The sequence below is a fragment of the Bombina bombina genome, chromosome 1 (genome assembly GCF_027579735.1).
Source record: "Bombina bombina isolate aBomBom1 chromosome 1, aBomBom1.pri, whole genome shotgun sequence".
Taxonomy (NCBI): domain Eukaryota; kingdom Metazoa; phylum Chordata; class Amphibia; order Anura; family Bombinatoridae; genus Bombina; species Bombina bombina.
The window spans coordinates 1,406,771,995-1,406,786,609 of record NC_069499.1 but is presented as its reverse complement, the minus strand read 5'-3'; the positions used below and the strand labels follow the sequence as shown (position 1 = coordinate 1,406,786,609).

The 14,615-nt window shown below is 41.4% G+C and overlaps 1 protein-coding gene across 1 annotated transcript in view; it reads right to left on the bottom strand.

Moving 5' to 3' along the window:
• The window catches only part of IQGAP3 (IQ motif containing GTPase activating protein 3), a 297,924-nt gene that overhangs the window by 115,331 nt on the left and 167,978 nt on the right, over positions 1 to 14,615 (bottom strand). The window contains exons 30-33 of the mRNA XM_053705201.1: positions 10,652 to 10,784; positions 10,440 to 10,542; positions 9,024 to 9,174; positions 635 to 722 (exon numbers count right to left, since the gene is read on the bottom strand). Coding sequence (XP_053561176.1) covers positions 635 to 722; positions 9,024 to 9,174; positions 10,440 to 10,542; positions 10,652 to 10,784 — 475 coding nt within the window. The remainder of the gene's footprint in view (positions 1 to 634; positions 723 to 9,023; positions 9,175 to 10,439; positions 10,543 to 10,651; positions 10,785 to 14,615) is intronic.

The following is a 14,615-nucleotide window of genomic DNA, read 5'->3' as shown; positions in this document are numbered from 1 at the left end:
TGTTTTTGCTTCCATGTTTATAGAGCTCTGACTGCTATATACTATTTAATTGAGGGGGGTGCTGTGTATGTAAAAATAATTACATTAGAGCATTCACAAAAGGTTAAGACCCAGAACTAATGTTATAGGAGTTATGATCACATGATAACACCAGAGAAGACAGAAACTAAACTTATCTCAAAGTAACCAAAAAAATAAATAAAGTATTTATTTAACATTGCACATTTGTTTTTCTACAAGTAAATGCCATATGATGTACATTTTTATAAACGTTTCTACTACCAGTCTTATTAATGGGCTCTGGTAAAAATAGGGCACTTGCTATCCTCCAGACATGACTTTTTCATTTTAGTTTCAATTTATTATTATTAATGTATTATGTTTGTTTAACTGTTGCTCTATTATCTGCATGTTAGAAGATTGAGATTAAATAAAATGAAGTCAGAAAATTCTTGAAGAAAATAAAATTGGAAATCCTTGAAAAAACATGTGAACAATATACAAAATGATTTAATGGTGTTCCTTATCCCAGGAGTGAAATTAGATCAGCAATGCATTTGATAGACGTTTAGATCCCAATAGGGCATGCTCACAAGATCTTGAGATCATATTATACAAAATAAACATTACTTACTTGCTGTTCAGAGGCAGATGTTTGCAGAAGTTCTACTACAGAATCACCGGGCTGTGATTGAATCACATCTACAAGCATATGTTTTGTACTAGTGAGAAAGAAATGTATTAGCAAATAATCAAAACTGCAAAATCATATGCTTTCATCTGGGTGTAAAAAGAAAAATTTATGCTTACCTGATAAATTTATTTATTTTTTGACAAGATGAGTCCACGGATCACCTTAATTACTAATGGGATATTCACCTCCTGGTCAGGAGGAGGAGGCAAAGAGCACCACAGCAGAGCTGGTAAATGGCTGCTTCCTTCCCTGCCACTCCAGTCATTCGACAGAAGTTAGGAAAAGCCAAGGTGCAGGGGTGTCTGAAGTTTACAATAACCCACAACCTGTCTAAAAAAACAGGGCGGGCCGTGGACTCAAAAAAGAAATAAATTTATCAGGTAAGCATAAAGCATTTCTTTTCTTTTTTAAGACACAATGAATCCACGGATCATCTTAATTACTAATGGGATTCAATACCCAAGCTAGAGTACACAGATGATACTGGAGGGACAAGACAGGGAACCTAAACGGAAGGCACCACTGCTTGAAGAACCTTTCTCCCAAAAGCGGCCTCAGCCGAGGCAAGTGTGTAAAATTTGTAGAACTTTGAAAAAGTATGAAGAGAGGACCAAGTTGCAGCCTTGCAAATCTGTTCCACAGAAGCTTCATTTTTGAACGCCCATGAGGAATCAACAGCCCTCGTTGAATGAGCCGTAACTCTCTCTGGAGGCTGCTGTCCAGCAGTCTCGTATGCAAAACGTATGATACTCTTCAGCCAAAAAGAAAGAAGTAGCCGTAGTTTTCTGTCCCTTGCGTTTTCCTGAGAAAACCACAAACAAAGAAGAAGACTGACGAAAGTCCTTAGTCGCCTGCAGGTAAAACTTTAAAGCACGGACACGTCCAAATTGTGCAGAAGTCTTTCCTTCTGAGAAGAAGGATTAGGACACAAGGAAGGAACAACAATCTCCTGATTAATGTTCCGATCAGAAACAACCTTAGGAAGTAATCCTAATTTAGTACATAAAACTACCTTATCTGAATGGAAAATAAGTTAAGGAGACTCATACTGTAATGCCGAGAGCTCTGACACTCTCCGAGGAGAAGAAATAGCAACAAGAAATAAAACTTTCCAAGATAACAACTTAATATCTAAGGAATGCATAGGCTGAAACTGAGCCCCTTGAAGAACTTTGAGAACTAAATTAAGACTCCATGGAGGAGTAACTGGTTTGAACACAGGCCTGATCCCAAGGCCTGACAAAATGATTGTACATCTGGAACATCCGCCAGACGTTTGTGTAACAAAATAGATAAGGCCGAGATTTGCCCCTTTAGGGAACTCGTCGATAAACCTTTCTCCAAACCCTCTTGGAGAAAGGACAAAATTCTAGGAATCCTAACTCTACTCCATAAGTAGCCCTTGGATTCACACCAATAGAGATATTTGCGCCAAATCTTATAGTAAATCCTTCTAGTGACAGGCTTACGAGCCTGAATCATAGTCTCTATGACAGAGTCAGAAAATCCCCGCTTGGATAAAATTAAGCGTTCAATCTCCAAGCAGTCAGCTTCAGAGAAACTAGTTTTGGGTGAAGGAAGGGCCCCTGAATCAGGTCTTTCCTCAACAGAAGTCTCCAAGGTGGTAGAGATGTCATCTCCACCAGATCTGCATACCAAATCCTGCGAGGCCAGGCCGGTGCTATGAGGATCACAGAGGCCCTTTCCTGTTTGAATCGAGCAATTACTCGAGGAAGAAGAGCAAACGGAGGAAACAGGTATGCTATATTGAAGGTCCAAGGGGCCACCAGAGCCTCTATCAGTTCCGCCTGGGGGTCCCTGGATCTCGACCCGTATCTCGGGAGCTTGGCATTCTGTCGCGATGCCATGAGATCTAATTCCGGCTGATCCCACTTGAGAATCAGGCTGGAGAACACTTCCGGATGGAGTTCCCACTCCCCCGGATGAAAGGTCTGCCTGCTCAGGAAATCCGCCTCCCAGTTGTCCACCCCTGGGATATGGATCGCCGACAGACAACAAGAATGGGCCTCCGCCCACTGAATTATTTTGGCTACCTCTGTCATCGCCAAGGAACTCCTCGTTCCTCCCTGATGATTGATGTAAGCCACTGACGTTATGTTGTCCGACTGGAACCTGATAAACTGTACCGAGGCTAACAGGGGTCAGGCCAGAAGAGCATTGTAGATCGCTCTGAGTTCCAGAATGTTTATGGGTAGAACAGACTCCGACCGAGTCCATGTCCCCTGAGCCTTTAGAGAGCCCCAGACTGCTGGCATCTGTTGTCACAATCACCAAAGATGGTCTGCGAAAGTAGGTTCCCTGGGAGAGATGATCCAGAGACAACCACCATTGTAGAGAATCCCTTGTCTTCTACTCCAGAAGTAATCGGGGAGACAAGTCCGCATAATCTCCGTTCCATTGCCTTAGCATGTTTAACTGTAAAGATCTGAGATGGAAGCAAGCAAACGGGATGATGTCCATTGTCGCCACCATCAGTCCGATTAGCTCCATGCACTGAGCCACTGATGGCCGAGGAGTGGACTGAAGGACTAGACAAGTATCGATAATCTTTAATTTCCTGACTTCTGTGAGAAAAATCTTCATAGACAGGGAGTCTATTATGGTTCCTAAGAAAGTTACCCTTGTATTTGGAACTAAGGAACTCTTTTCTAAATTTTCCTTCCACCCGTGGGATCGTAGGAAGGACAACACCAAGTCCGTGTGGGATCTTGCTAGCTGAAAGGATGGTGCCTGGACTAGAATATCGTCCAGATAAGGCACCACTGCAATGCCGTGTGATCGAAGCAACGCCAACAGAGATCCCAGAACTTTTGTGAAAATTCTGGGGGCTGTGGCAAGACCGAAAGGAAGAGCCACAAACTGGAAGTGTTTGTCCAGAAAGGCAAACCTTAAGAACTTGTGATGATCCCTGTGAATGGAAACATGTAGATACGCATCCTTTAAATCCACTGTTGTCATAAACTGACCCTCTTGGATCAATGGAAGAATGAAACGAATTGTTTCAATTTTGAAGGACGGCACCCTGAGAAATTTGTTTAGACTCTTGAGGTCTAAAATTGGCCTGAAGGTTCCCTCTTTTTTGGGAACCACAAACAGATTGGAATAAAACCCCAGGTCCTGTTCCTGAACTGGAACAATCACTCCCAGGGTGGATAGGTCTCCTACGTAGTGTAAGAACGCCTCTCTCTTTGTCTGGTCTGCAGATAAACTAGAAAGTAGAAATCTGCCTCTGGGAGGAAAAACTTTGAACTCCAGTTTGTATCCCTGAGACACTATTTCTAAAGCCCAGGGATCCTTAACATCCCGAACCCAAGCCTGAACGAAGAAGGAAAGTCTGCCCCATACCAGATCCGGTCCAGGATCTGGGGCATGCCCTTCATGCTGTCTTGGAATCACTAACAGGCTTCTTGGATTGCTTTCCCTTGTTCCAAGACTGGTTGGGTCTCCATGCAGGCTTAGATTGTTCCTGCTTAGAAGAGGAAGAATTTCCTTTAAAATTTTGAAAGGAACGAAAATTACTCTGTCGTCATTTTTGTTTGTTTCTCTTATCTTGAGGGAGAAGATGACCCTTACCTCCCGTGATATCAGAAATAATTTCCTTCAGGTCAGGTTCAAACAAGGTTTTGCCCTTGTAAGGAATAGCTAGAAGCTTAGACTTAGATGACACATCCGCAGACCAAGGTTTTAACCTTAAGGCTCTGCGAGATAGAATAGAGAAACTCGAGACCTTAGCTCCCAACTTGATAACTTGAAGGGAAGCGTCCAAAATAAAGGCATTAGCTAGTTTAAGAGCTTTTATTCTATCTTTGATCTCATCCAAAGAAGTTTCTGTCCTGAGGGCCTCAGACAGTGCATCAAACCAATACGCCGCCTCACGAGTGACGGTTGCAATGCACACAGCCGGTTGCCACTGCAGACCCTGGTGTACATAAATCTTCTTGAGTAAACCCTCTAACTTCTTATCCATAGGATCTTTGAAAGCACAACTATCCTCTATGGGAATAGTAGTTCTCTTAGCTAAGGTGGAAACGGCCCCTTCCACCTTAGGGATAGTTTGCCAAACCTCTTTGATAGAATCGGCTATTGGAAACATCTTCTTAAAAATAGGAGAGGGAGAAAAAGGAATGCCCGGTCTCTCCCACTCCTTAGCAATGATTTCAGTAGCTCTTTTAGGAACTGGAAATACATCTGTGTAGGAAGGAACCTCAAAATATCTGTCCAGTTTACTAGACTTCTGAGGGACAACCACAACTGTGGAGTCACTGTCGTCCAAGGTAACTAAAACCTCCCTGAGTAATAGACGAAGGTGTTCAAGTTTAAATCTGAAAGATACCACCTTCAGAGGTAATAGACCCTCTGAATCTGAAATTTCCCCTTCAGAAGCTACGGCAGTACCCTCCTCTTCAGGTTGTTGGGAGGATACCTCCGAAATTGCAACTATTGCTTTAGAAACCTCGCTTACTGAATGTCTGGCTTTCCTCTTATGTTTGCCCTGCATCATCGAAAAAGCAGACAGAGCATCAGAAATAGTAGAAGACCTGATAGAAGCTATGTCTTAATGAAACCCCAGAAAGGACTAAAGTTGAAGCGCTGGGCACTGCTTGTGAGGGCGGTAAAATTTGGGACGCTTGGGGAGAAAGCTGCGGCATATATAGACCCTCATCATTAGACTCTTGGACAACATTCGCCTTAGAGGAGACTGGCTCAGAATAAATCTTTTCCCTATAATTCAAAGTCCTTTCAATACATGAGGGACAGAAAGGGATTGGTGGTTCCATGTTGGCGTCAAAACATAAGGAGCAAGTGACATCTTGCAAGTCCCCTTGGTCCATACTTGTTCACAATTTGCCAAATAGTAAATAAAAATGTTTAAATGCATTTGTCAATATTAATTATAAAAAAACGTTACTGTCTCTTTAAATTCAAAATGGTTTCTTTTTAATACAAAATTACCCTCTGCACCTCAGCACTCTGCTGAAGTGCTCCTACCTGACTGAAGATCAGCCCTCGCTTCAGCTCCAGACAATCGTTTTAGTTTCACTGCTGAAAAAGGAAATACCTTCTCTGTACTAGCAACGCATGATTGTTTGCACCATGCGACTCTAGAACAGACCAGACAAATCCTTCCTGATTTTGCTCTATTCCCTCAGCCTCTCAGAACTGAAGCGCAACTAAAGTGGCGCGCAAAACAGAAAGGACCGCCCATCGTGGGCGTAAACCTATGCCGAGCTCAACCTAGATAGAGAATAGTGAAACCACCAGAGCCATAACGTACTAAAAACGCATGTTTGCTTTCCAGCTTTACTCGAGACCCAGTGCCTGCCAAGTAACGCTGCCCAAATACTTTCCCTTCAGGAAAGATTGTAATGTCCCAACATAAAGAGCTACCTTCCCTTCAGGGCCCCTTATGTTCAGTGTGTGTTGTTATTCTGAGTCTCCTTGTGCCCCAGAAATTTAAAGTAGCATTTACCTTAGCTTCTGCCTGGCAGCAAGGCAGCTCTCAGGCTTGAGAGGTCCTCTCCCTCACATCGACGTGAGGAGAGTAAATGTTTACCTCAGACTGAAGTATATAGGGCAGCAAGAAAACATGGGAGGCGCAGTGAGAATTATGTCCCACAAGTTCCCATTGCTCTAAAGCCACCAAGGCTCTACTGAAGAGACTGATATGGACTACGGCTACACCCTAGAACAAAGCAGCACAATCTTGCACTACTTTAAAAAATAATAAACTCTTGATTGAAGAATCTAATCTAACACCTCACTTTACCTCTTCCTATCACTAACGTAGGCAAAGAGAATTACTGGAGTGGGAGGGAAGGGAGGAGCTATTTAACAGCTCTGCTGTGGTGCTCTTTGCCTCCTCCTGCTCACCAGGAGGTGAATATCCCATTAGTAATTAAGATGATCCGTGGACTCATCGTGTCTTAAAAAAGAAAGGTCTTTATTAAAGCAATTCAGAGACATGATCTCTCAAATCAACTTTTCTTTTCACAAGCCCTACAACATTAAAGGGATACTAAACCCACATTTTTTTCTTTCATGATTCAGATAGAGCATGCAATTTTAAGCAACTTTCTTACTCTTATTATCAATTGTTATTTGTTCTCTTGCTATCTTTATTTGAAAAAGCAATAATGTAAGCTTAGTGTAGCCGGCCCACTTTTGGTTCAGCACATGGGTAGCACTTGCTGATTGGTGGCTACAGCACCTGGGTAGCGCTTTTCTTGATTATTGGCTGCTTGTGGCTTTAGTATCCCTTTAAAGGGACAGCTTACCCAAAAACTCTCCTTTAATTTGTTCCTAATGATCCATTTTACCTGCTGGAGTGTAATAAATTGTTTACAAATGGCTTCTTAGCATTTATATTGGCATTTGAAAAAGCGAATTTAGCCTGTAGTATATCCCTATCTATACTGAACGTTTATATACCTAGGTATAGGCTATTGAGAAACAATGTTAACACAGCCAGCAGAAGAAATTACACTAACAGTGGGAGGTGGGAGAGATACCGCTCTAAAATGTTCATTTTCAATTGTTCTTTCTAAGTATCGTACAGAGACAAAGATAAGAAAGGGAATAATTTAATTGATAAGATAATGAGATCTAATCTGTTTTGATGGGCTGTGGTTTCAAAGAACAAATCTAGCAATTTCTGTTGCAAAAACAAGCATAAATTAGCAACTTTTCATACATTTTATACTCTGCAGCTGGTATAGCAAGCCACGGGGAACACATTCAGGATTTTTTTTTTTTTACTGTGAACTGTCCCTTTAACCAACATTACTTTATGCAATATTAAAAGCAGTAGAGCTGCAACTGGAAGTTGTATTGAGTGAATGCAAGTACAGCCTTTCCTCTAGCAAAGACACATAAAGCAAAACAAATTAATTAAAGGGACAGTCTACACCAGAATGTACACCAGAATGTTTATTGTTTAAAAAGACAATCCCTTTATTACCCATACCATAGTTTTGCATAACTAACACAGTTATATAAATACACTTTTTACCTCAATGATTATCCTGTATCTAAGCCTCTGCAAACTGCCCCCTTATTTCAGTTCATTTGACAGACATCCATTTTAGCCAATCAAAACGGGCTCACTGGAACTTCACGTGCGTGAGCACAGTGTTATCTTAATGACACACATGAACTAACACCCTCTAATGGTGAAAACCTGTCAAAATGCCCTGAGAGAAGAGGCAGACTTCAAGGGCTTAGAAATTAGCATATGAACCTCCTAGGTTTAGCTTTCAACTAAGAATACCTAGAGAACAAAGCAGAATTGATGATAAAAGTAAATTGGAAAATTGTTAAAAATTACATTCTCTATCTGAATCATGAAAGTTTATTTTGGATTAGACTGTCCCTTTAATTAATTATGCCACACATGTTTAAGTAAGGCAACAAGCCATTTTTTGGCTTTAAAAAGGGACATTCAACTTCTGGGCACAACTATAATAGCACAGTTACTACTCTCCATGCTATTTTTTCCCCATGTGCCTGAGCAGTGTCAGATCCGTGAGATTGGCGGCTATTTGACAAGCTATATTGTGTTCTCTGGCTTTGTATACATAAAGGAAGTTTGACATTTTGCAACATCTGCATAACTCTATATTCTTAAGGACATATTTTATATATACAAGTATAAAAATCTTAAACTGTAAAACTCCTGCTCTGTATTGTGCACACCAATCATGATAAAGTTATCAAAAAGTAGGTTACGTTACTAATCTATGAATGTCCTTTGCATCAGTCAAGGAATATGAGAATATCTAAGCGCCAATATATACACAGCTCTCAAAAACCACACAATCCACATTCAACATTCTAAAAACCGCTACCAAAAGACTCTAAGAGGAAGGCCACAATTCTGTTAAAGTGATGGTAAACTTTGTTTTAAAATCAGGTCTGGAATCCAAATGATGACATTTTACAGGTACTTTAATTAATCACTTATAATAAAGATGCGCTGTAACTTTTTAATGTAGCTGTGCCATTCTTATAACCCGCACTTTGGCCGCCTACTTCAAAACTCATATTTTTAGTGAGTATTTTTTAATAGGCGCTCTAGCCTAAAAATAACATATTAGAGTGCCCAATGGAGAGCAGTTCAAACCGTTCGCTCACAGAAAATATGAGGGGTATTCAAATGGCATGGTTAGATTTAAAAAGTAAGTTACAGCTCATCTTTATTAGAAGTAATCAATGTCCCTGTATTTTCCCTGCACGTGTATGCAGTTCTCAGATCATTCTTTTCCACAATAAATTGTCCTTAAAAATAAATACCTGAGGGCAGAATCCTCACCTCAGTAACAAGCTTTGTGCATCCATCTCTTCTGCATTGGACTCAAGCATGTCAAACTTGTTTGTCAGCGTGAGAGAAATCTCCAGCTTCCTCAGCTGTCCCAAAGCTTTTTCAGAAGCACCATCACTGAGACTGGAAGTGCTACTCTCTCCTGTAACAAAAAGACGACATCTAACAAACAACTTCACACAAAAAGAATCAATAAATGAGTCATATATACATATCTATACCTAAGCACATTTGAAACATGGAATTAATAATGTCTATATGTTAAAAAAGTTTATGAAACCCATCATTTTCTTTATTGCCTTCAAAAAACTGGAAAGAGCAGTGGTAGAGGTCAGTTTTGTGCAGCAACAACTATATATAATTATAAAAACAAACCAGCAATTTAATAATCCCACACGACAGACAGGTCTACAAAACTGATTAAAAGGTTTTAAAACGCAGCTGTTTACTTACTCTTGAGTCTGCTAACTGCCCACCCCGATCTTCAAAATTTGATAAAGTATGCTGATAAAAATGCCATTGTTGTACAGCTTTAAAGGGACAGGTCACTGTAAAAATGTTTTCCCTGAATCTGTTCCCCATGACTTGTTATACCAGCGGCAGAGTATTACATTTATGAGAAATTGCTCATTTATGCTTCATTTTGCAAAAGAAATAGACGAATTTGCCCTTTGAAACCACAGCCCATCAAAATAAGCTTGGCTTGCTGACATATCAGATCTCGTTATCCCTCAAAAGCCTCTCTTTCTTATCTCTCTGTACAATACTTATAAACAACTGAAAATTAACATTTTAGAGCTTTATCTCTTCCAACTCTCAACTGCAAGTGAAATTTCTTCTGCTGGCTGTGTTTATATAGTTCCTCAAAATTGCCAATGCCTAGGTATAGAAACTTTCAGTATAGGTAGGGATACTACAGGCTAAATCAGCTATTTCACATGCCAATATAAAGGATAAGGAGTGATTTGTAAACAATTTTAATACACTCCAGCAAGTAAAATGGATCATTGGGAACAAATTAAAGGAGAGAGGGTTTTTGGGTAAACTGTCTGTTTACTGAAACAGATTAACCACTTCGCCACCAGGAATTTCAGCGTAAAAATTGCCCAAAGTACAGGATCATTTTTAGCATTTTTGCTATCACTCTGTTAAAAAAAGAAAGAGCCTTTGTTTTGTTTTTTATTTACCTATAAAAATGATTCATATTTTTAAAGTAAAGTAGACAACCCAAGGTATTGATCTAAGCCAATTTTGGTATATTTGATGTCACTATTTGGCCAGCAAATACGATCATACTTTAAAAAAAACTAAACTTTTTCACAAAAATTTCCCCCTAAAGTAAACCCATATATGCCTCAGACAAAGAAAATATAAGAGGCCAGACGCACAGCAGCCTGATCTTCATACCTATAAGAGACTGGACAGTGGGCAGCTCTCCAAGATCCTCTAAGAGCTCATGTATAGGATCCTTGTGGTCGGGAGCAATGGAGTCCTGGTGTTCCAACAGTAACTGAGGGCAAACAGATTATTTTACAAAGGAAAATAGACTGCTTAAAGCAATACCCATTACAATTGTTTCCATGCACAGGTGAAAACTACCAGGTTTTTAGTCTTCTTACCTTGTGTGTATCAATGAGCTCCCCCACAGTAATATAGATAACAGGTTTAATAGTGTTCACCATCTCGGAGTACTCGTCAATATTAAAGCGATCTCCTGGCTCTGGAACAGTGCAGGCTGTGCGAAGAAACTTCCTGCATGAAGAATAATTATTACTGCACTTCTGTCTTGGTTATATAGATTTATGTATAAAAACACAATTTATGCTTACCTGATAAATTTATTTCTCTTGTGGTGTATCCAGTCCACGGATCATCCATTACTTGTGGGATATTCTCATTCCCAACAGGAAGTTGCAAGAGGACACCCACAGCAGAGCTGTAATATAGCTCCTCCCCTAACTGTCATAGCCAGTCATTCGACCGAAAACAAGCTGAGAAAGGAGGAGCCATAGGGTGCAGTGGTTACTGTAGTTTAAATTTAAAAATTACCTGCCTTAAAATGACAGGGCGGGCCGTGGACTGGATACACCACAATAGAAATAAATTTATCAGGTAAGCATAAATTGTGTTTTCTCTTGTAAGGTGTATCCAGTCCACGGATCATCCATTACTTGTGGGATACCAATACCAAAGCTAAAGTACACGGATGAAGGGAGGGACAAGGCAGGAACTTAAATGGAAGGAACCACTGCCCGTAAAACCTTTCTCCCAAATATAGCCTCCAAAGAAGCAAAAGTATCAAATTTGTAAAATTTTGAAAAAATATGAAGCGAAGACCAAGTCGTCGACTTGCAAATCTGATCAAAAGAAGCCTCATTTTTAAAGGCCCAAGTGGAAGCCACAGCTCTAGTGGAATGAGCTGTAATCCTTTCAGGAGGCTGCTGTCCAGCAGTCTCATAGGCTAAGCGGATTAAGCTTCTTAGTCAAAAAGAAAAAGAGGTTGCCGAAGCCTTTTGACCTCTCCTCTGTCCAGAGTAGACAACAAACAAAGCAGATGTTTGACGAAAATCTTTAGTAGCTTGTAAGTAAAACTTTAAAGCACGGACCACGTCCAGATTGTGTAACACAAGGATGGAACAACAATCTCTTGATTGATATTCTTGTTAGATACCACCTTAGGTAAGAACCCAGGTTTGGTACGCAGGACTACCTTATCCGTATGAAAAATCAGATAAGGAGAATCACATTGTAAGGCAGATAGCTCAGAGACAAAATAGGAAATAGAGGAAATAGCTACCAAAAAAGAACTTTCCAAGATAAAAGCTTGATATCTATGGAATGAAGAGGTTCAAACGGAACTCCTTGAAGAACCTTAAGAACCAAGTTTAAGCTCCATGGTGGAGCAACAGGTTTAAACACAGGCTTGATTCTAACTAAAGCCTGACAAAATGCCTGAACGTCTGGAACATCTGCCAGACGCTTAACTAGCTGACAATCCTTTTTCCAAACCTTCTTGGAGAAAAGATAATATCCTAGCAATCCTGACCTTACTCCATGAGTAACCCTTGGATTCACACCAATAAAGATATCTACGCCATACCTTATGGTAAATTTTCCTGGTGACAGGCTTTCGTGCCTGTCTTAAGGTATCAATAACTGACTCTGAGAAGCCATGCTTTGATAAAACCAAGCGTTCAATCTCCAGGCAGTCAGCCTCAGAGAAATTAGATTTGGATGGTTGAAAGGACCCTGAAGTAGAAGGTCCTGTTTCAGAGGCAGAGACCATGGTGGAAAGGATGACATGTCCACTAGATCTGCATACCAGGTCCTGCGTGGCCACGCAGGTGCTATCAGAATCACCGATGCTCTCTCCTGCTTGATCTTGGCAATCAGTCGAGGGAGCAGAGGAAACACATAAGCCAGGTTGAAAGACCAGGGCGCTGCTAGAGCATCTATCAGTGTCGCCTTGGGATCCCTGGACCTGGATCCGTAACACGGAAGCTTGGTGTTCTGGCGAGACGCCATGAGATCCAGTTCTGGTTTGCCCCAATAATGAATCAGTTGTGCAAATACCTCCGGATGGAGTTCCCACTCTCCCCGATGAAAAGTCTGACGACTTAGAAAATCCGCCTCCCAGTGCTCTAGACCTGGGATATGGATAGCTGATAGGTGGCAAGAGTGAATCTCTGCCCAGCGAATTATTTTTGAAACTTCTAACATCTCTAGGGAACTTCTCGTTCCCCCTTGATGGTTGATGTAAGCTACAGTCGTGATGTTGTCCGACTGAAATCTGATGTACCTCAGAGTTGCTAACTGAGGCCAAGCCTGAAGAGCCTTGAATATCGCTCTTAGTTCCAGAATATTTAATGGAAGGAGAGACTCCTCCTGAGTCCACGATCCCTGAGCCTTCAGGGAGTTCCAGACTGCACCCCAACCTAGAAGGCTGACATCCGTAGTAACAATTGTCCAATCTGGCCTGCGAAAGGTCATACCTTTGGACAGATGGACCCGAGATAGCCACCAGAGAAGAGAATCCATGTTCTCTTGGTCCAGATTCAGTTGAGGGGACAAATCTGTGTAATCCCCGTTCCACTGACTGAGCATGCATAGTTGCAGCGGTCTGAGATGTAAGCGTGCAAACGGCACTATGTCCATTGCCGCTACCATTAAGCCGATTACTTCCATGCACTGAACCACCGAAGGGCGCGGAATGGAATGAAGAACGCGGCAGGAATTTAGAAGCTTTGATAACCTGGACTCCGTCAGGTGAATTTTCATTTCTACAGAATCTATCAGAGTCCCTAGAAAGGAAACTCTTGTGAGTGGGGATAGAGAACTCTTTTCCTCGTTCACTTTCTACCAATGCGACCACAGAAATGCCAGTACTACGTCCGTATGAGACTTGGCAATTTGGAAGTTTGACGCCTGTATCAGGATGTCGTCTAAATAAGGGGGTACTGCTATGCCCCACGGCCTTAGGACCGCCATAAGTGACCCTAGAACCCTTGTAAAGATTCTTGGGGCTGTAGCTAATCCCAAGGGAAGAGCTACAACTGGTAATGCCTGTCTTGAAAGGCAAACCTGAGAAACCGATGATGATCATTGTGTATCGGAATGTGAAGATAAGCATCCTTTAGATCCACTGTAGTCATATATTGACCCTCCTGGATCAGTGGTAGGATGGTACGAATAGTTTCCATCTTGAACGACGGAACTTTGAGGAATTTGTTTAAGATCTTTAGATCCAAAATTGGTCTGAAGGTTCCCTCTTTTTTGGGAACCACAAACAGATTTGAGTAAAAACCCTGTCCCTGTTCCTCCTTTGGAACTGGATGGATCACTCCCAAAACTAGGAGGTCTCGTACACAGTGTAAGAATGCCTCTCTCTTTATCTGGTGTAGGACAAGCTATTATGCTATTGTTCGTTTCCAGGTTGAGCGCTTCTCTCTTTTTATTTGTGCAGATAATTGTGAAAGGTGAAATTTCCCTTTTGGGGGGGAAGCTTTGAAGTCCAGAAGATATCCCTGGGATATAATTTCCAACGCCCAGGGATCCTGAACATCTCTTGCCCACGCCTGGGCAAAGAGTGAAAGTCTGCCCCCTACTAGATCCGTTCCCGGATAGGGGGCCGTTCCTTCATGCTGTCTTAGAGGCAGCAGCAGGCTTTTTTACCTGCTTACCTTTTTTCCAGGTCAGGTTTGGTCTCCAGACCGTCTTGGATTGAGCAAAAGTTCCCTCTTATTTATTATTAGAGGAAGTTGATGCCGCACCTGCCTTGAAGTTTTGAAAGGCACGAAAATTAGACTGTTTTGCCCTAGATTTGGACCTGTCCTGAGGAAGGGCATGACCTTTTCCTCCAGTGATATCAGCAATAATCTCCTTCAACCAGGCCCGAATAGGGTCTGCCCCTTGAAGGGAATGTTAAGTAGCTTAGATTTTGAAGTCACGTCAGCTGACCATGATCTAAGCCATAGCGCTCTGCGCGCCTGTATAGCAAAACCAGAATTCTTAGCCGTTAGTTTAGTCAAATGAACAATGGCATCAGAATAAAAGAATTGGCTAGCTTAAGTGCTCTAAGTTTGC